The following is a 20946-nucleotide window of genomic DNA, read 5'->3' on the forward strand; positions in this document are numbered from 1 at the left end:
CTACGGTGATCTGGCAGTGGACAAAAGCACGGTGAGTCGTTGGGCAAAGCGTGTGTCATCATCGCCGCAAGGTCAAGCAAGACTGTCTGATCTCCCGCGTGCGGGCCGGCCGTGCACAGCTGTGACTCCTGCAATGGCGGAGCGTGCGAACACACTCGTTCGAGATGATCGACGGATCACCATCAAACAACTCAGTGCTCAACTTGACATCTCTGTTGGTAGTGCTGTCACAATTGTTCACCAGTTGGGATATTCAAAGGTTTGTTCCCGCTGGGTCCCTCGTTGTCTAACCGAACACCATAAAGAGCAAAGGAGAACCATCTGTGCGGAATTGCTTGCTCGTCATGTGGCTGAGGGTGACAATTTATTGTCAAAGATTGTTACAGGCGATGAAACATGGGTTCATCACTTCGAACCTGAAACAAAATGGCAATCAATGGATTGGCGCCACACCCACTCCCCTACCAAGAAAAAGTTTAAAGCCATACCCTCAGCCGGTAAAGTCATGGTTACGGTCTTCTGGGACGCTGAAGGGGCTATTCTGTTCGATGTCCTTCCCCATAGTCAAACAATCAACTCTGAAGTGTATTGTGCTACTCTTCAGAAATTGAAGAAACAACTTCAGCGTGTTCGTAGGAACAAAAATCTGAACGAACTTCTCCTTCTTCATGACAACGCAAGACCTCACACAAGTGTTCGCACCCAAGAGGAGCTCACAAGACTTCAGTGGACTGTTCTTCCTCATGCACCCTACAGCCCCGATCTCGCACTGTCGGATTTCCATATGTTTGGCCCAATGAAGGACGCAATCCGTGGGAGGCACTACGCGGATGATGAAGAAGTTATTGATGCAGTACGACGTTGGCTCCGACATCGACCAGTGGAATGGTACCGTGCAGGCATACAGGCCCTCATTTCAAGGTGGCGTAAGGCCGTAGCATTGAATGGATATTACGTTGAAAAATAGTGTTGTGTAGCTAAAATATTGGGGAATAACCTGGTGTATTTCAATGCTGAATAAAACAACCCCTGTTTCAGGAAAAAAAAATGTGTTGCATTACTTATTGAACTGCCCTCGTACAAAGGTTGTTATGCCTCAGTTGTCCAAAATGTGCCATTGAACACAATATTTGTGGGACAACATGGTCCCACTCTCAGGATGGTTATATTTAAAAATAAATAAATAAATAAATAAATAATAAATAAAAAATAAAATCATTATCTCATGTTATTACACATACAATCTTATATTTGGCAATGCATGTTCGCCATTTGTTTATTATTTTTGACCATGTTTAATGGTTATTTATTTTGAGGTATGGAACATTTAATGTCAATACAAAAAGAGTTCAATTACATACACCTACATCTATGTCTATACTCTGCAAACCACAGAAGTGTAAATGGTACACCCCATTGTATCAATTCTAGTGTTTTTTTCCCATTACATTCATGTATGGAGCATGGGAGTAATGATTATTTAAATGCCACCATGCATGCTACAGAAGCAATACATAAGGTGTTGCAGTATGTATCTAGAGTCATCATTTAAAACTGGTTCTTGAAACTTTGTAAGAAGGATGCCTTGAGATGGGCATGCACTATTGTCAAGAGTCTGCTAATATACATAATAGTGTGATGCAATTGTTCGTGTTTTCCTTTTTTTTATAGAACCTGATAATGGGATCATGTCATCCCAAGACACATTATATCACACATTTTGGACAACTGGTGTTGAACAACCTCTATACTGATGTTCAGTATTCTTGTCAAGAAGTAAAACATTTTATTCCTTTGGACACAGAATAATAAATACATCTGAACCAAAAGGATGATAGTGTCCTAGAGCTTGTCATTCAGTAACTTTATGATTCAAAATGGACAGTCACACATTATGACTGTTTCTCTTTAAATGTTCTTAATGAATACCAAATTCCAATGATAAGAACAAATTTATTAATAATAAAAAAGTGTAAAAGAGAATATTAATTTTTTACTGTATATAAAAATATATTCATAACAGTACTCAACATTAAGACCTATAGTTCAGGAAATCATTTATGGCGCTAGGTAATTTGTATTTCCTTAGGACTGACGGACAGTAATGTGTGACAACTACAATACGGCACAACTTTAAAAGTGAAGGTGGTGTAAGTGCTTCAGGAACAGTTAGATAAGTATAAGATGTTTCCTCTTCTTGGTTTTGCTGTCTTCCTCCAGCCAGTGCTGCAAAATTAAAGATGATTGTACAATAAAATTATCAAGTAGAATTTTATATTACAAGAACTGCAAATTCTAATATCTGTATTGTGTTGCAAGTGGAGGTTTAGCTCAATGAATTTCTGCCTTCAACAGTACAGTCAACACAAGAACAATAAAACAGAATACTTTCTACAGTTTATTTACCACACATTCAGTTATAATTTTAAGAACTATGACAGTGTTTCATTCTGTATATTATTAAGTTTGATTAACCATTTTATATTCATATTTGCATACACTGAAACTAATATTTGCATCAAGGAAAGAGTTGGTTTACTAATCAAAAAAACCTGAACAGAGCTGAAACATCCAAAAGCTTTATGTATTTTAAAAAGTTCATTCTCCAGGAAACAGGAAGATATGATACATAAATGGCATAAAGTATTTTTACCAGAGAAAACAAATGCTTGCTCCAGACTCCAAATATGGTATACAAACTGCTCAGGGAATGGTTTTTCATCCACTCACTGCACTGCTTTTAGAAATGTTCTCAATTATTTAAGTATATGGTGTCATCCAATGGTGTGAAACTTTGGCAGGCTGTCTTATTGGCTTCTTCAGGCACTGGTGACTAATTGATCTGCTGGTGTCATCTTATACAGGGTGAGGCCATCCCAAATATACACAGAATGAGGTGCAGTTTTTGACATATTAGAGCAGGCAAAATGACAAATTTCCTGGCAGTGAGAAGTAAGTTTTATCATCTATAATCACTGATTTATGACAATTTTTTTCCTTGAGCCTTGCAGCTCAGCTTCCTTCCAATTCCCAGGGCCCATCTGTCCTTTGTTTATTTTCGTCTCTGATGTTTTTGTTCTGGTTTTAATATAACATGGAGTATATGTTTTTGCACAATGAAGTTTGGGATGTGTATCAATGCTTAACACAAGGAAAACAGTGTACCACGTCATATTACAAATATCCTCCACCAAATAAATAATATGAATCTTGTGTAATCCAGGGTGCTGCTTCTTAATGCTGCTGTAGCTGCTTCTTTATGTTACTGCAGCGCCACACAAGAATCACGAGATGGTTGAAAGAAGTTTCAATATTTCTTGTTCACAAAGAATTTTACTTCATATGCTAGATGTTTGGCAGCAAACTACATGTGTGAAATTGATGTCAGACCGCCCCCTCCCCCACAGACTGCCGCCACCCCCTGCCCCCCCCCCCCCCTCCAGACTGCACTATGGCAGTGTACAAATCGCCTCTATTTGTCATTGTTACATATTTACAAGTAAGCCCCTCACCTGGTTCAGATTCATTGATAGACATCTTTGCTATCTGGATTTAAGGTGAGGATACTGATGTGTTCACATCGAGGTAATAGAATCTATCTCCTCTGGTTCAAAGACTATGTAAGCTAGCCAGTATCCATTTTGTCTTGTGCTGCCTGGGTATATAGTGCATGTCCGAGGCATTCAGTGAGGTGGATGGAACTGAGTGATCAGGAGGCACAACTGTCGTGCACTGGGGCTGGAGCACAGTGTGCGAGAGAGGCGAGTGATGGCTCGACTGCCTTGGTGTTAACACCAGACTATCTGCTCTCCGGCCCTCAGATGTTGGTTATGGGGCTCCGTTTCCATCTGCTGGAGTTTAAGTCTTACCAATAATCTTTCTAGTGAGCATCATTCCAACGACAACTGTGGTTATCGCAAAAATTAAAGAACTGCGTGGCTCATTCGTCGTATAAAAACTTTCTCAGTTCAGCTTCAGATTATAATACTGGTGCTGCTCATTACTTGTCATTAATATTCGACAAAGCCGGGACACACTAATTGGTTGCGAAAGAGGCATTTTGGTTTTTGTATGTGTATATCAGTGAATGTTCTTTTCATTAGTTAAAGAGAGATGTGTAATTGTTAAGGTTTTTTTTACTTGTACTTAATTTGCAGTGTTTTCTTAATTGTATGGCCATTATTTTACTGTGTTTTATTTGCATGTTAAAGACTGCAATGTATGTATAAGGCCATGGGTAGAAATGTTTCTAATAGCAGATTTCTGTGTGTTCTAGAAGGCTTTTTTGTTCTGGTTTCAATGTTTATGTACCTTGGCCCGGAGGAGTACGCGGGTTGTGTGGGTCTGTTCGGAGAGCAAAAAGGGCATGTGTCCACAGAAGGACTGCAAAATTCTAAATTGCATTTTCTTCCTGTAATTTACCACTCTCATTGAGCTATAATTGTCTGAGTAGCTTCTGCTTAAATGTGTGGTAATTAAGCTTGCAGAAATTTTGCTTTGTTCAATGTTTGCTAAGATAATGTTGAACGTTCAATAATTTTATTAATTGAGTAAATATAAATATATTTTTAATGCAATTATGCTTGTGTCTTTCTAACATTGAGTTTCTTAGTATACTTTATTTAAGGGAAAGGTAAACTTTAGCCTGGTTGTGAGGCGAGTTTCTTTGCAAGTTCACTTCAAAAGCCTTTGCTTAAATTTTTGGTGTTACTGAAATGGTTTCAAGAGAATTTGATAGTGATTGTATTTATTTCAAAATTTGTTTGCTAAAGGATAGAGAGTGCAATGAATGTAAATTGTATAGTATATTTTTTTGAGTACCAAGGAATGTGAACATGTGCTGAGGAACTACACAATGATAAAATTTATTATAAGTGCAAACTTGGGCCTAGTCCTTTCTTAATCAAAAGTGAGAGCCTGTTCTAAAGATTTCAAGTGATTGCTACTGACACCTTATTCACATTCCTCCAGAAACTCAACAACTTCTCCCCCATTTGCTTCACCTGGTCCTACTCAATCCAACAAGCCACCTTCCTAGATGTTGACCTCCACCTCAGAGATGGCTACATCAGTACCTCCATCCATATCAAACCTACTAACCACCAGCAATACCTCCACTTTGACAGCTGCCACCCGTTTCATACCAAGAAGTCCCTTCCGTACAGCCTAGCCACCCGTGGTCATCGCATCTGCGGTGAGGAGCAGTCCCCCTCTAAATATACTGAGGTTCTCACTGAAGCCTTCACTGACTGTAATTATCCTCTCATCCTTGTACAAAAACAAATCTCCCATGCCTTTTCTTTCCAGTCTCCCACCACCTCCCAAAGTCCCACAGTCCGGCCACAGAGGAGCATTCCCCTTGTAACTCAGTACCATTGGGGACAAAACTGAATTACATGCTGCGCCAGGATTTTGATTACCTTTTGTCATGCCCTGAAATGAGAAATGTACTACTCACTATCATTCCCATCCCTCCTACCATGGTATTCTGCCATCCACCAAACCTACACAATATACTCGTCCATCCTTACGCAACCCCTGCTCCCAATCCTTTACCTCATGGCTCATACCCCTGTAATATACCTAAATGCAAGACCTGTCCCACACATCCTCCTCCTACCACCACCACCTACTGCAGTCCGGTCACTTACATCACCTATCACATCAAAGGCAGGGCTACCTGTGAAACCAGTCATGTGATTTACAAGCTAAGCTGCAACCACTGTGCTGCATTTTATGTAGGCATGACAGCCATCAAGCTGTCTGTCCACACGAATGGCCACCGACAAACTGTGGCCAAAAAACAAGTGGACCACCCTGTAGCTGAACACGCTGCCAAACATGATACCCCTCATCTCAATGACTGCTTCACAGCCTGTGCCATACTGATCCTTTCCACCATCCCCAGCTTTTCTGAATTGGTGAGGTGGGAACTTTTCCTACAATACATCCTACAGTCTCATAACCCTCCTGGCCTCAACCTTCATTAGTCACTGTCCTCACCCTTCCAGCTCCCTCCCTGTTCCCATTCCAGCACTACACAGTTGTCATTTCACCCCCACACCCAGTCTTTTAATTTATTTTATTTTTATTTTTATTTCTCTCCTTTCCGCTACTTAACCCCTCCCCCCTCTGCATCTTCTCTCATACCCTTCGTCTAAACTGCAACACTTCACTGTCTGCCACTCCCACCATACCATTCCTCCCCCTCCCCACCCTAGTCACTTTCTTATCCCTACCCAGTCGCCACTCCCATCATGCACTGGTGCTGCTGCTCAGTGTAGTTTCAGCACTCTGAGACTGTAGATGTGTGTGATAGTTGTACTTGTGTGAGTGTGTATGTGTGTGTACTGTTGACAAAGGCCTTAATGGATGAAAGCTATGTTTGCATGAATCTTGTTATTGTGCCTATCGCGGCTCAGCATCTCCGCTATATGGCAAGTAGCAACTTTCCTTCTCTCGTATTGTTATATCTGTAAATATACATATATGAAATTACATATGAGTAACTATTACACATATGTACTCTACGGGAGAATAGGAATGTGACTGGAAGAGGATACAGGATACCAAAAATGGTTGTGGTATTTCACGGTTGAGGTGCTCACCTCAGGGCAGCTGCTTGATGTCAGTGACCGTGGCCATGAGAGGGCGTGGTAGGCAATATGGCGGTAGGAGTGATTGACGCAGAGCAGTTGGGTGGAGAGGATCTGGTCAGACAGAAGTGGCAACAGGATGTAGGATATGACCACCAAAACATACAGACTGAGAGGGCCACAGGTGTTTGCATCTATTTAGTGACCTCTTTTACCTTCAGTTATCTAGTGGAATGGCTGTAGTGCAGTGATCCCAGACATCACTTTTGATCCTAGTTATGAACTCTGACTTATGGCTTAGCTGTTTGCTTGCATGAATTCCTGAAAAGATGAGCCTGGATATATTGCCCTGCTGGTAGATATTTATCCAATTAATATGAATGCTCATGAGGTGTTCTATTGCAGATGGTTCCTGACATCTTTGGGGTTATGGGTGTGTATCATTAACTCCACCCGTGGACTGTATAAGTTGCTGCCTCCTTCGATCAGACTTGAGCGAGTGTTTGGTTTAAACTTCACGCCTGTTGGCCACCTCTTTAGTTGCTCCGAGTTTCTGTAACATCTTTATGGTGTTTTGGTTCAATAAGGCCTTGTCGAGCTGCGGGACTTAGTTTCTACCCATTGCCTTTGAGCTCCTGGTGTCAAATATTTTACTGTTTTGCCACTGCCATTGTATTTGATTGACTAGACATGCAGCTCCTGGCAGGTCAAAGGAACACTTTCACTGCAGGTGGACATCATGCAGCAAGAAGTGTTACACACCTCATTCAAGATTGGTGATAATCAAGACATTACGGAGTGTAACTGTAGACACAAAAGTGGGTTATGTATTAAATTCACTGAATATTATCTACAAAATTTGTGAAGTGATGTATTTACCCAAAATTATGTTCAAGGGAGAAGCATCATTTATAGGCCATGGGCAAAGCAGTCTCCACAATATGCACTCATCACAAGCTGGAAATCTACACACTTGGTCTATCGATGTTTGATGCATATTTTCCAAAACACACATTGTTGGTTCCTATTTTATTAATGAGAATATAAATTTATTCAAAGTATCCTTAGTTCCAAAGATATGTTGTCATCAGGTCATCACAGTTATTGGAAGACATCCAACAGGACATTAGACAATCAGTGTGGTACCAAAAGGACCAATAACCTTCCTATTTGATCCTCAGTCTCCATGCCATCACTGATCAAGATGGTGCTGATGCACGTGGCATGAATGTTTCTCCTCACAGCCTGTTGTTGCACTTTCAGGAAGTGCAAGGCTGGATCCCAGGCGTTACTTAGGTGGCAACTGCTGTCTTTTTTTACCAGTTGATTGTGTAGCTGGGTGCCTGCAGGTCTTTTAAAACTGAATACTAGAATGTATTGGCCTGTTTTAATAACGAACTTCCACTGTATTCCATGTTATTTTTAGAAGTGGTGCACTGATGTAATTGTCTTTGTGGATTGTTTCTTATCTGTGCGACACCTGTACTCTCTACATCTTTTCTTTATTATACGAGTGGCCCAGCCTACATACTTTTTCCATTCACTGGAACCGGTAGCAATAGACTCTTGGTATGCAGAGTCCTAGGTCATCAATAACAGGCCCCTACATGGTTTTGTCTTGGGTGGTAGCAAAACACACCGTCTGTATTTCCAGAGTATTCTGCCAATTATTGTGAATATGTTACTAATTTAAGAGAAAGCCATCACAAGAGGTCCTCTCTTCTTTGTCTGCTAGACATACCATAGAACCCTTCATTTTTATGGCATATTTGATTTGGCATTGATTGTAATCATTGCAGTATCCTCTGCTCTCTGCATTTCTTTTAACGGATACTGTGACTAACTTTCTGATACACCAAGAAAACCTTTCCTGGTTGCGCAAATACTTAAATGATGAAAGAGAGAACAGATTATTTTTTGTAACTTTTTGAAAACTTAAGTGAATAGATCCTAACTTTGAAAGAAAATCAGAATTCCCAGTATATTGATCACTGACTCTTTCACCGATAACCTTTGGATTAATTCTGTGGTTATTTCTTGAAGAACTATCAGTGCAATCAGTTTCTGGAATTTCTTTATAACAAATCAGATCGAGTAGTTAAACCTTTTGCTATTGGTATTCTGTCCCAAGAAACAATGACTGCCTTACAAATATTTTAAATTCAGAGAATTTCTTTGGTCACCAATTACTTTACAATTCAGAGCTTATTGACGTGTGCCAGACATTCAGTAATGTAACTGACAACATATAATCTTCACAGAGGTTTACTGTCAACTCTTCAAGAGCAGATGCGCGAGAGAGCAATTTCATTTACAACAGTAACACATTTTAATTTTTTAAAATCTTTTTCCCTCATATGACATTGAGCAAGTCTCAGAAGTGCCCTAGTAAAAGAGGAAAGCTGCATCAGTATTAACAATGTTGCCCCCCTAGCCCAGTTACAACCTTTGAAGAGGCTGAGCATCCCTGTCCAGCATTCTGGTAGCTCATACACTGCTGTGCTAATGTTACCTTCTATGGGATGGAGTGGAATTAAGGTAGTCCACGAAGTCCAGGAGATGGAGTCAACTGTAAACTAAGTCTTTCCACTGCCTTTTCTTGGAGTTTTTTCTGGAGAATTTTTGTTAAATCTCTCTTTGTGGAATGTTGGATCCTCTTCAGCAACCTTGTAGGTATCATTCTCTTAGTAGGCTGTCTATTTTCTGTCTGTATACTTTAAACAGTAACACAGCTGTGGAATTTTCTTAGTTTGGTAGTAGGATAACTGCCTCCGAATCTTCCTTAAGCCATTTAAGTGCCTTTCTCTTCTCCTTGGAAAGATTTGGTTTTGTTAGAATAGCCTTTGTGAGTGTACAACACGTTTCATGATTTATTTCTTCCCCTGCATTTGTGGCACAGAAATGAGGACTGTGACCCTTTCTCTGCCAGCACACTTCCACCTCACCATTGGAGCCGACTGTGGATAACAATGACCTGAGCTTTGTAATGAGAAGGAGATGGTTTATAAAGACAATCCCCATCAGAAAACAAAAAAAGGCTGCAGGACTGTCCCAAGATGGTTGAAAGTCAGTTTGCCAAAATATTGCACCGTTTCAGATGACACCGGCCAGCTGAATATCTGAGAACATTTCAAAATCTTTGCATGCCACGAAAGCCTACAGTCAGACGCCACTGTACTGCTATATCCTACCAGAATGTACACAATTTACATTTAGCCCAGTAAAATTAGCTGGAAGATTTGGAATGGCTGAGTCAATGGAGTTTCTACTCCAATTGGACATGAAAATAATGTCATAAAGAAGATCACAGCCAAAGTTCCCCATCAAGATGCAGTGGGTTGTCTGATGTATTTCATTAAAGTCTCATGTCCAGATATTGCTTTTGCAGTGAACAGAACAGCTAGAATGATGGAACATCCTACTACAGTTCAAGACTGGAATCAAGTAAAATGAATTTGTAGGTACTGGAGGAATACAGTGGACTACAGAATTAAGTACAACAACAAAGAGAGGTTGAAAGTCTACAGTGATGCTGATTATGCTGGTGAGATGCACATGAGATACTCAACAACAGGTGTTGTCGCAACTGTCAGTCATGGGGCTGTATCATGGACCAGTCAATTACAAAAGACAGTGGCAACATCTACTGTGGAAGCAGAAATAATAACAGCTACTGAAGGAGCAAAGGAGCTAATTTGCTTAAAAAGCCTGTTGTATGAATTGATTGGAACTTCCAAACAAGTGAAACATCCTACACTGTACGTTGACAATGCAAGTACAGTAAAACTGTCCAAACAGACTGTATCATTGAAAATCAAAGAACATAGAAGTCCATCATTTCTACATCAGGGAAAGATTTTTGAATGGGGATCTTAAATTAGAACACATTGACAGGACCAACCAATTAGCTGATCTACTAACCAAGCCATTGGAAAGGGTTTGACTCAAGATGCTGTGTGAAAGCATTGGAGTGCAGAAGATTAAATCCATGAGAAATTCAGTACACACCTTTTATTTTTCTTTGGGGGAAGTGTCAATATTAAAAGAAAACTGAAATGTAGTGTAATTTCAGTGTGATGCAAGCTTTTCATATCTTTGTTACATGTGTACAATTAAATCTTTTGACAGTAGTATGGAGGGTGTACAAAACTTAAGCCATCGTGCATGTGTGCATCTGTTTTAAATAAATAATCTTAACAATATGTATGTAAAGTCTGTCAGTGGTACCACAGTTAATGTCCTTATCCTCATGATCCATGTGTGAGTGATACATAGGGGGTTGAGGCATATCCTTCAAGTAATCTTTTAAGGCTTGTTCTTGAAACTTTATTCATAAAATCCTCGGGATGGTTTGCATATGTCTTGAAGGGTGTCATTTCAGTTCCTTCAGTATCTTTGACACACACTCCCACAACTTAAACCTGCAACCATTTGTGCCACGCTTCTCTGCATTCATGGATGGCACAGGAACCAATCTTGAGGGAAGCGAACGATAAGTAAAAGTGCTGATGTTGATTTAGAACTGTTCCTTTTTATAATAAGAAAGGTTCAGGATTACACTGCTAAAATGAGTGAAGGGAGTGATTTTAGTGTGTACAACTACTCCTTGGATTAAGTCCATATTTGATATGGAAAAAGTACAAACCTAATCAGGGGTTTTGTCACTGTGGCAGCATACACAATGCAAGATGGCGACGAGTGTAGTGATCCATAGTGAACGAGTGAATAAAAGTTACTGTTCTGTCGTAAAAAATGAATCCTGTGTAAACTGTAAAAGTGAAATCGAAAAACTAAACGAACGCATTTCAAGTTTACAAAAAGTTGTAGAAGTTTTAAGACGTGAGATTTCGTATATAACTAATGAAAACTGTGAGCTGAAGAAGTTGCGCCATATTCTAAATGATAAAACAATAAAGCCACAAAACGGGAACCTGGTGAGTTATGAGAAGCGGAAAGGAAGCGATAGACAGGCATCAAAGGCAGCAAATGAAATTATAATTACAGATAAAAACAGGTACAGTGTTCTGTCGAATAGTAGTGATGCCTGCAATAAGGATATGCAAAACGCTAGTGAAGTGATGCAAGACAGTGAAACAACGTCCGAGTGGATAAAAGTGTCGCTAAAAGGTAATCCCTTGTCCACTAAAAGAAAAACAAACTCCGTAAAATCTGTCACATTTTGCGATAAAAACAAATACGACGTTTTGCAACAAAGTGAAGATACAAATAAACAAAAACCGACGTGTGTGACAAAGAAGAAAGAATCAAAAGTCGACGTCTTCGGAGACAGTCACGCCAAAGGAATTTCTCAAGAACTGCAAGAAAATAGTAAATCAACGACAGTCACAGGCATGGTTAAACCAGGTGCTGGTTTCAAAGAAGTGATGGAAAACATCATAAAATATAACTATGACAAGCAGGACAGTGTTGTAATCTGCGCAGGAGCTAAAGACATTTACGAAAACAATGCTATGAAAATGTATAAACAGCTCTTGAGTCTTTTGCTAGTACTGTCAAATACAAACATTTTACTGGTGAACTTTACCCACAGGCATGATTTACCTGAATGGTCATGTGTGAATAAGGAAATTCACAGAATTAATGCGAAACTTAATAGTAGTTGTAGGCTATTCAGCAATGTGAAATTAATTGACTCAAGCACACTTGACAGAGAATGTTTTACGAAACATGGGCTTCACCTTAACAGAAATGGTAAGGCCAGGTTAGGAAACTTAATAAGGGAAGCAATTAAATGCAATTACAAAGTGACAGCCACTGAACTGGGATGGTATAAATCTCCAATAGCAGAAACACCAGCAAAAACAGGAGCAGCACGCAAATGGACCATCCAAAAAACAGTAGCAATAGAGGAACCTACTACTGAACCAACAGCACGAAGAATTCTGTCAGCACCACCACCACATCCACTACCATTACCACCACCACCACCTCCGGCCACAGAAGCACCAGCAGCAGCAACTGAACCAACAACAACAGTAGCAGCAGCAACAAAACCATCAACAACAGTTGCAGCAACACAACACTGCCTAAGGAGGAGTCAAAGACAAGGTACATCCACATCATTAAATAAGGATTTTTTATGGCTTCAGACAAAGAAATGGAAAAGATTGTGACAAATCAGCAAGAAAATTTGCAGATAAGTCACAACTACTATGGAAAAAGCAGCACATTACCAGGTAATGACAAAAGAAAAAATACTTGCAAAACAGTCAGGATAATGTGTCAGAATATTCAGTGCCTCAGAAACAAAGTACTAGATCTAGAAGTAGCTTTAAGTAATCTTGCCGATGTCTCTTGTATTTGTTTATCTGAACACTGGTGCAAGGCTAGTGAATTAAGTCTCATAAATATAAACAAATTTAATTTAGCAACACATTATTGTCGAAGTGTTTTTAAAAATGGTGGGGTATGCATTTACTCTAGAGTAGGACTGCAGTTCAAAGTGAAAACAGAATTGGACCATCTAAATATAGAAAAACATTTTGAATCATGTGCCATAGAGTTAAAAACTGAAGAGAAGAGTGAAAAACTAGTTGTCATTACAGTATATAGATCTCCACTGGGTGACAAAAACATATTCTTCAAAAAAATAGAAGCAGCATTAAACACTTTTTATAGGAATGAAGTGAAATTATTTTTATGTGGAGATTTTAATATTAACCTGTTAATTGAAAGTGATGAAAAAAGACAGCTTTTGAGTATACTCAGCAGCTTCCACATGAAACCACTCTTTACAGATGCCACCAGAATAACAGAACTGTCATCTTCTCTTTTAGACAATATTTTCTCAAATATGGAGAATGGTATCACTGAGCCACTAAACGTAAACTTAGGTCTTTCAGATCACAATACACTATTAACATACATAAATTACTCTATCCCCAAGGCAGTGAAATATAAGTGGGGATACAAAAGACACTTCTATACAGAAAAAGTAAATACTTTCATCCAGTTGTTAGCTAATGAAACCTGGGAAGATGTCTTTGCACAAATTACAACCGAGGAATCTTTCAATGCTTTTTCTAGTACATTCATGTCCCTATTTGAGATGTGTTTCCCAAAAAAGCTCACAAAGATCAATGTCATGCCTAGGAACACAAGCCAGTGGATAACACCCGCTATTAGAGTATCTAGTCAAACACTAAAACATATCAGTCAACTCAAAAAAGATAACAAAGATGAACACTTCTCAGATTATGTTAAGACATACAAGAAAATTTACAGGAAGGTGATCAAAAAAGCCAAGACAATGCACAATGACAGTGTAATTGCTGGGTCAGCAAACAAATCAAAAGCTATATGGAATGTAGTAAAAAAAGAAATAGGCCCAAGCAAAAATGTTAGAAATCCAGATGACTTTGTTTTAAAAGATGATCAAGGTGTGCTAGTCAGAAATCGTACTTTAGCAAATTACGTTAATGACTACTTCATAAATAGTCCAATCAATCTGCATAAAAATTGTCCTAAGATTAGTAGAACATCAATCCCAGAAGAACAAAGTGTGAATTCATTATTGCTACCTCCCACAAACAAATTGGAAGTTAATCAAATAATAAAAACAATGAAGAATAAAATGTCCTCAGGGATTGACGAGATACCTTGCTCAGTCATGATGAGATGTGCTAGTGTCATATCAGACCCACTCTCACACATCATAAACATATCATTTTCGGAAGGCGTCTTTCCACAACGATTAAAAATTGCAAAAGTAAAACCATTGTATAAAAAGGGCAATATACATGATGTGGGAAACTATAGACCAATAGCTTTATTATCGGTATTTTCAAAAGTAATAGAGACAGTCATGAAAAACAGAATTACAAATTACCTCGAGAAATTCAATCTATTGTCTGTAAACCAACACGGCTTCCGCAAAGGAATGAGTACAGAGTCAGCCATCACCCAATTCATTGAAAATATTGTAATGGGGCTAGATAAGAACAACAGTACAATAGGAATAAATTTGGACCTCTCAAAGGCATTCGATACTGTCCAACATGATATCCTGCTAGACAAATTAGAATATGTCGGTATACGAGGAGTAGCTAAAAAGTGGTTTCAGTCATATCTCCATAATAGGAAACAGGTAGTAGAAATTGCAACAACAAACAGTAAAAACCAAAGTATTGTTTACAGATCGGATATTCAGACTGTGCCAATAGGGGTACCGCAGGGGAGTGTTCTAGGACCTCTCCTATTTCTTCTTTACATAAATGATATCAAGATTCCAGTAAATGGTACTCATATAACCCTGTTTGCGGATGACACAAACATTGTAGTAACTGACATAAACCGGGTATTGCCAACATCTGCAACCAGAGTTATAGAATATTTGCAAAATTGGTTTGAAGTGAACAAATTAACCATAAATATCTCTAAAACTAATTATATCCATTACAGGAAAGCAAAGTCACACTCTGATCTAGATCTCAGAATACAAAATAAAGAAATTGTGAGAGTTGCTACCACAAAATTCTTAGGTGTACATATAGATGAAAATTTAGACTGGAAATCCCATATCCTGTATCTCTCACATAAGTTAAGTTCTGCTTGCTTTGCTTTACGCGTTATTAGCTTTGTATGTAGTAGGGAATGTAGCAGAGCTGTTTACTTTGCTTATATACATTCTGCTATTACCTATGGCCTCATCTTCTGGGGTCATAGTAAGAAAAATCTCAAAACCATCTTCACTCTACAAAAACGAGCTGTTAGAATAATTACCAACAGTTCAAGGCTAACTCCTTCAAAGCAATTATTTAAACAGCTGAATATTCTACCCCTACCGTGCCTCTATATACAGAAAAGCGTAATTAATATAAAACAAAATATTAACAATTTCCAATCCAACTCGGATCTACATACTTACAACACAAGAAAGTGCAATGACGTTCATATAAAAAGAGTTAACAAGGCTTTGGCGCAGAAACAAACAAACATACAAGGAAGTAGATTGTATAACAAACTACCAGTAAAGTTAAAAGAAATAAAAAAATTGTCTTCATTTAAAGAAGCAGTATTCAAATTTTTAATGACCAACTGCTATTATAGTGTAAAAGAATACCTGGAATAGCTCCATACTAAACCATCATATTTATGTACTCTGTGCCAATAGTAATTTTTATCTGACTGTTGCTATGATCTAAATAAATAATATGTACAAAAGTGCTAGAATTGTATGTGTTATATCTAAATATCAACTGTGTATTCCATGTAAAAAGTCTTTCTCATACATCAATGTAAATAATCAAAGTTGTACATGCTATTTCAATGTGGTCTGATGTTACATAGTCTACTATGCACATCTGTATTTTGTATAGTATTGTTCACCCTATATGTGTGTATATATATACTATGTATTTTTTTTGACGAAATCCATGCAATGTAAATTGTCTCTGGATGAATAAACTACTACTACTACTACTACTACAACACATTAAAATTATTAATGCAACTGTTGAAGTGAAAATACATGTCAGAATCAGTTTCAAACAGTATGGTGTTAAGTTTTTAGTCTTTCATCTCATTTGATTTTAAGATGTTGACTACACCAAGTGTATTTTTGATCTAACAGTTGCACCATTGTTAGTACTCTTTGCAGTCACAGTGACAAAACCCAAATTAGGGTCCATTCTACATATGGACTTCACATCTGAGATAGCTGTGCTAATACCTACCTTCATTAGGGAAGCCATTAGAAGTTGCTTCCCTTTGCTGATGTATAGGCCATAAGATGCTGCAAGTGTAACAATTATTGTGTGTGATTCTAACACCATTTTCATTCTTAGACACTCATATTGCTACAAATTCAGAATCTTCCTACGGAGTAGGATGAGTTGTCGAGGAGATATAATTTCAATCTAGATTTAAGTTAATTTTATTATGTATTAGATTCTTCATATCACTAGGTAAATGGTCAAAGATTTTCTAATATTTCACTCCTTTCTGTGTCATTGATGTATATTGTGCAAATCAGCTGTAGGACTTGGAATTAACTAACATTTAAAGGTTTCTTGAAACCTTTATTGATCACAGTCACAGTGATCCTCATCCATAATTGATAAAAAGTTTTATTTGATTAACATTTGACAATTTTAGCTATACATTGGCAGACCATAATGAGAGTTCATATTACACAGATATTTCATGAAGTACAACCAGAGAGAAAAATCATGAAGACTAAAGCATGGCTATCTTTTAAAAAATGGCATTTTGGATGATTGTATGTCATAAGCTCAAATGTTAGGGAACTCAATTCTGAATAAACTGAACTAGGAGAAATAATGAGCAAAGAAACTGATATTCTAGCCCTAATTTTGTTATGTATTGGTAATGGAAATGTGTGGATTTTAAGTTTAATTCTGGTTTCTAATAGAGGTTTTATGTTATAGTGTGTGAGAAGTTTGATGTTGCTGTAGGACAATCAGAGAGTGTGATATGTGGAAGTTTGTAGCTTGATGTTTATATGGGGGTCACTGAGGAGGGGAATTTAATAGGGCTCTCCAACAAAACTGTGTGCCACTCAGGAAAGATAATTGCTGGACAGCAATAAAATATTTGTGCCCTTTACAATTATTGAATTACACACATGAGGTGTGATCAAAAAGTAAAGGGTTGGTTGGTTTGGTGAGGGGGGCCAAACAGCGAAGTCATTGGTCCCGTCAGATAAAGGAAGGATGGGGAAGGAAGCCAGCCATGTCCTTTTGAAGGAATCATCCCAGCATTTGCCTAAAGCAGTCTACAGAAATTGTGGAAAACCTAAAGCAGGATGGCCAGACACAGATTTGAATCATCGTCGTCCTGAATGCGAGTCCAGTGTGCTAACCAGTGCACCACTTAGATTGGTAAAATAATGAGAATTTTTGTTTTTCTTAAAGAATCTTTCTTTATTCATCAACATCAACTTTGTCCTCTTCAAAGTAACCCTTCTCAGATATTACACGTATGCAAGCACTTTTTCCAGTCTCGAAAACACTGCTGGAACTCTTTTTATTATGGTGACCAGCTCCTTCAGTGATGCTGTTTTGATCTCATCAATGGTGGCAAAATGACATCCTCTCACAGTTCTCTTCAGCCTCAGGAAAAGAAAAAAGTTACAAGGAACCATATCCAGTGAACAGCGGCTGAGGCAACATAGTAGTTTCGTTTTTTGAGAAAAAATAAACAAGCACTGAGGTGAGTGTGGGAGGATTGTTGTGATGCAATTTCCACAAATGGTTTTGCTACAATTCTAGTCACTTCCTTCAGATTGATTGAGACAAATGGCACTTAACTTCCAATTAGTGTTCCTTATTAACCATATGACCATAAAGTATGCACTCGCAATTCACTGTCCCATTGTAATTAACGAAAACAGTGAGAAGAACCTTCACGTGTGATCAGACTTGTTGAATTTTTTTTATGTTGACTTTTCAGACAGGTTCAGTTGGGACTATTGGGTCTTTGTTTCAACACCATACCCACAAAACCATGTTTCATCCCAGTTATAATCTCCTTTAGAAGTTCTGGATCACTGTCAACTTCACTCAGCAAATTGCTGAGCCATGTCCATGGGACTGTCATTGGTCAAAATTCAGCGATTTGAAAAAAAAAAAAATTGCTGCTACATGTTTCATGTCCAAAACACCATGAGCCAAAGGATACATTTATGTCATCACTAACCCCTCTGATGGGTCGCATGGTGATTTTCCTGAACCATTTTCTTTGATCCATATTTTTCAAAAGTAAAACTTTAGCAAGCACTCGAAATTGCATGTAACCTTTTCAACTGCCTACGAACTAAATATTGAAAACAGCTTAAAATGCAAACATATACCTCTAAAATGTATACCAACAAAATAAAAAACAATAAAACATAAAAAATTTAAAAAGCTTATATGTAACACTTGCAAAATTAAAAAAAACTTTTACTTTTTGAAGACATGTTGTACATCTTGTGAAATGTTAATTATATAGATTTAAAGATAGAAAAAACTAGACCTGTAAATCGTAAAGAGATGAAAAGGTGCAGTTTACCAGTCACATTTCAGATAACATTAGATAAGTGTTAACACAAATTTTTCTAAGTATTTTACCTTGCCACCATCAAAAACCCATATTGGAGAAACCAAAGTTTCAGCCACGATTACAGTGGCCTTGTTCTGAGTCTACTGATGGGCTTTAGCTGTGTGGAGTCACTTGTATTTTGTCACTGTTGCTCAATGAGCATGATATTATGTTATAATTTCAGAAGGTGGTTGTAATGATCGTTCACCTGAGGCAGGCAGAGCAGGAACTCAATCAAAATAGGTTGCAATGATGGAGGGAGTGGAGATCTGCTGCTGTTATTTATTGTTCTTGCACTGTTTCTTATGATTTGTGGTCATTGGTGAATGAGGTGTGGGCTCCTGTTTTCCTTCTGCTGGAAGCAGGCCACGTGGCGGAAGTTACTCACCAGTAGTGCTCGTGTTACGTGTTGTCAGTGCAGCCTGTTGGGCTGTGTGGGCAGCCAGCCAGGATGAGGCAAGCTTCTATCCATTCTCTCTGTTCATGTTGTAAGATGTTTCACTACTTCCATCATTTCTCTGATCAAGTGTTTCGTAAAATCCAACTGCTTGGCCCAGACACAGATTTTGTTAAATTTGATTTCCTTTCTGCAGTCTTGCTAGGGTTCCGCCACCTCAGATTTTCTATGTTGTCCCATATGAATATAAGTGCTTCTGCTCTTGCATGCACTCTGGTATAGGCCTGCTGGTCTCATCAATGTATACCTCTTCCCACTTCCTCTGCTGCAGCAACTTACAATAAAATTTCTGCTCCTTTTATCTCAAGAGACCAATCATAACAATTATCTCTCTGAAAATGTGTTGGAACATCATGCTCAGTGAGCAGTAATGTCAAAATATAAATGACTCAACAGAACTAAAGCACACCAGTAAATCCAGAATGAGACCACTAATTGTGGCCGAGACACTGGTTTCTCCAGTATAGCTTTTTAAATTATGACAGTGTAATATACAGTAAACTTTCACATCAACTGACTCTTGTCACCATGTCACCAAAGACTATGCGGTTATAACAACAGTGGATAATTCTGGGATTTGACTGAAGCAGGAGAGGAGCAACATTGTCCACGTACAGCAGACTCATTGAAATGTGAGGCTAGAAAGATGTACCATTGCTAGCTTTTATGGCCACAGCCTCTTCTTTCCACAAGAAGAGAAGGAAGAGTTGGAGGAAGAGAGGATAGTAAGGATTAAAGGCACAGTAAAAAAGCTGCAATCAATTTTCTGTCTCATCCTGTCTAGCAAGCATAGGCCCAAGGTTCAGGGTGACCACTTCTGTGACTTACTCTATATCCTTAAGCCCTGTAACTCCTCTTTTCCTAACATTCCCCAGCTTATGCCAGGAAAACCTCATGGTTCTGGAAGCTTACAGTTTTAAGTCTTTGTGGTTTTCTATCTGCTGACATTTTGTGAGAGAATGTTTTCTATCCACATCATAAATATTTGCCATTCATTGACCACTTTCATACATTTTTAAGTTGATTAATCTTATTCTCTGAACCTTTGCTCAATTCTTTGTATTTAACATGTCACTGAAGTAGAACTGGAAAGTACACATAGAAACATGCACAAGAAACTTTGTGGAAACCAACATATCACTACATAGTATATCACATTTTTGTCACTTGGGTTGAACAGATAATTTGAAAGTGTCAGGGAGTACCTAAATATTTTAGTGGAGGTCACTAGCAGATCTGACTCAACTAGTAGGCTGTCATCATCAGTGTGTAATAATTAAAAAAATTCTGACAATTATGATGCATTCCCAAAAGCAATATACAGAATTAGTAATTTTGCAATTTTTTTCAAAAGACATACCTGGTTTCCTGAATTTCCTCCAAATCCTTGACATGATAAAATTGTTTGAAAAACCAAGTTCAAGACATAAATCCAACATACACTGAAGTGTAGAGTTCGGTACTTCTTCATCCTCTATAAACGGTATATAAGTCACACACTCGTACACTACTGACAGCAGCCAGTTAGGGTCACGTTTTCTGCTTACAGACATCAGCAGCCTGATCAACCTGAATAACAAAGTAAACAGAGACACTAAGAAAAATGTGATACAATGATTCTCTACTCAACTCTGACTACTGATAGCTCTAACTACTGATCAGACACACTACAGTATACTGAATGGTTATAATAAAAGTGCAGCTACTCACAGAGATCCAGTGGTGCATTAAAGCTTGTTAAATATACCAATACATTAATTTGGAACTGATTTATGCTGGAAAAAAATTAGTTCCAGTTTTGGCCATCAGTTGTAAACCTGGTACTGTACA

At 38.3% G+C, this 20946-nt stretch overlaps 1 protein-coding gene across 1 annotated transcript in view; it reads right to left on the bottom strand.

The window, feature by feature from the left end:
- Window positions 1-2032: 2032 nt before the first annotated feature.
- The window catches only part of LOC126106191 (uncharacterized), a 182941-nt gene continuing 164027 nt past the window's right edge, over window positions 2033-20946 (bottom strand). Inside the window, exons 6-7 of the mRNA XM_049912427.1 lie at window positions 20477-20685; window positions 2033-2226 (exon numbers count right to left, since the gene is read on the bottom strand). Of these exons, the coding sequence (XP_049768384.1) occupies window positions 2033-2226; window positions 20477-20685 (403 nt within the window). The remainder of the gene's footprint in view (window positions 2227-20476; window positions 20686-20946) is intronic.

The sequence above is a fragment of the Schistocerca cancellata genome, chromosome 10 (assembly GCF_023864275.1).
Source record: "Schistocerca cancellata isolate TAMUIC-IGC-003103 chromosome 10, iqSchCanc2.1, whole genome shotgun sequence".
Taxonomy (NCBI): Eukaryota; Metazoa; Arthropoda; class Insecta; order Orthoptera; family Acrididae; genus Schistocerca; species Schistocerca cancellata.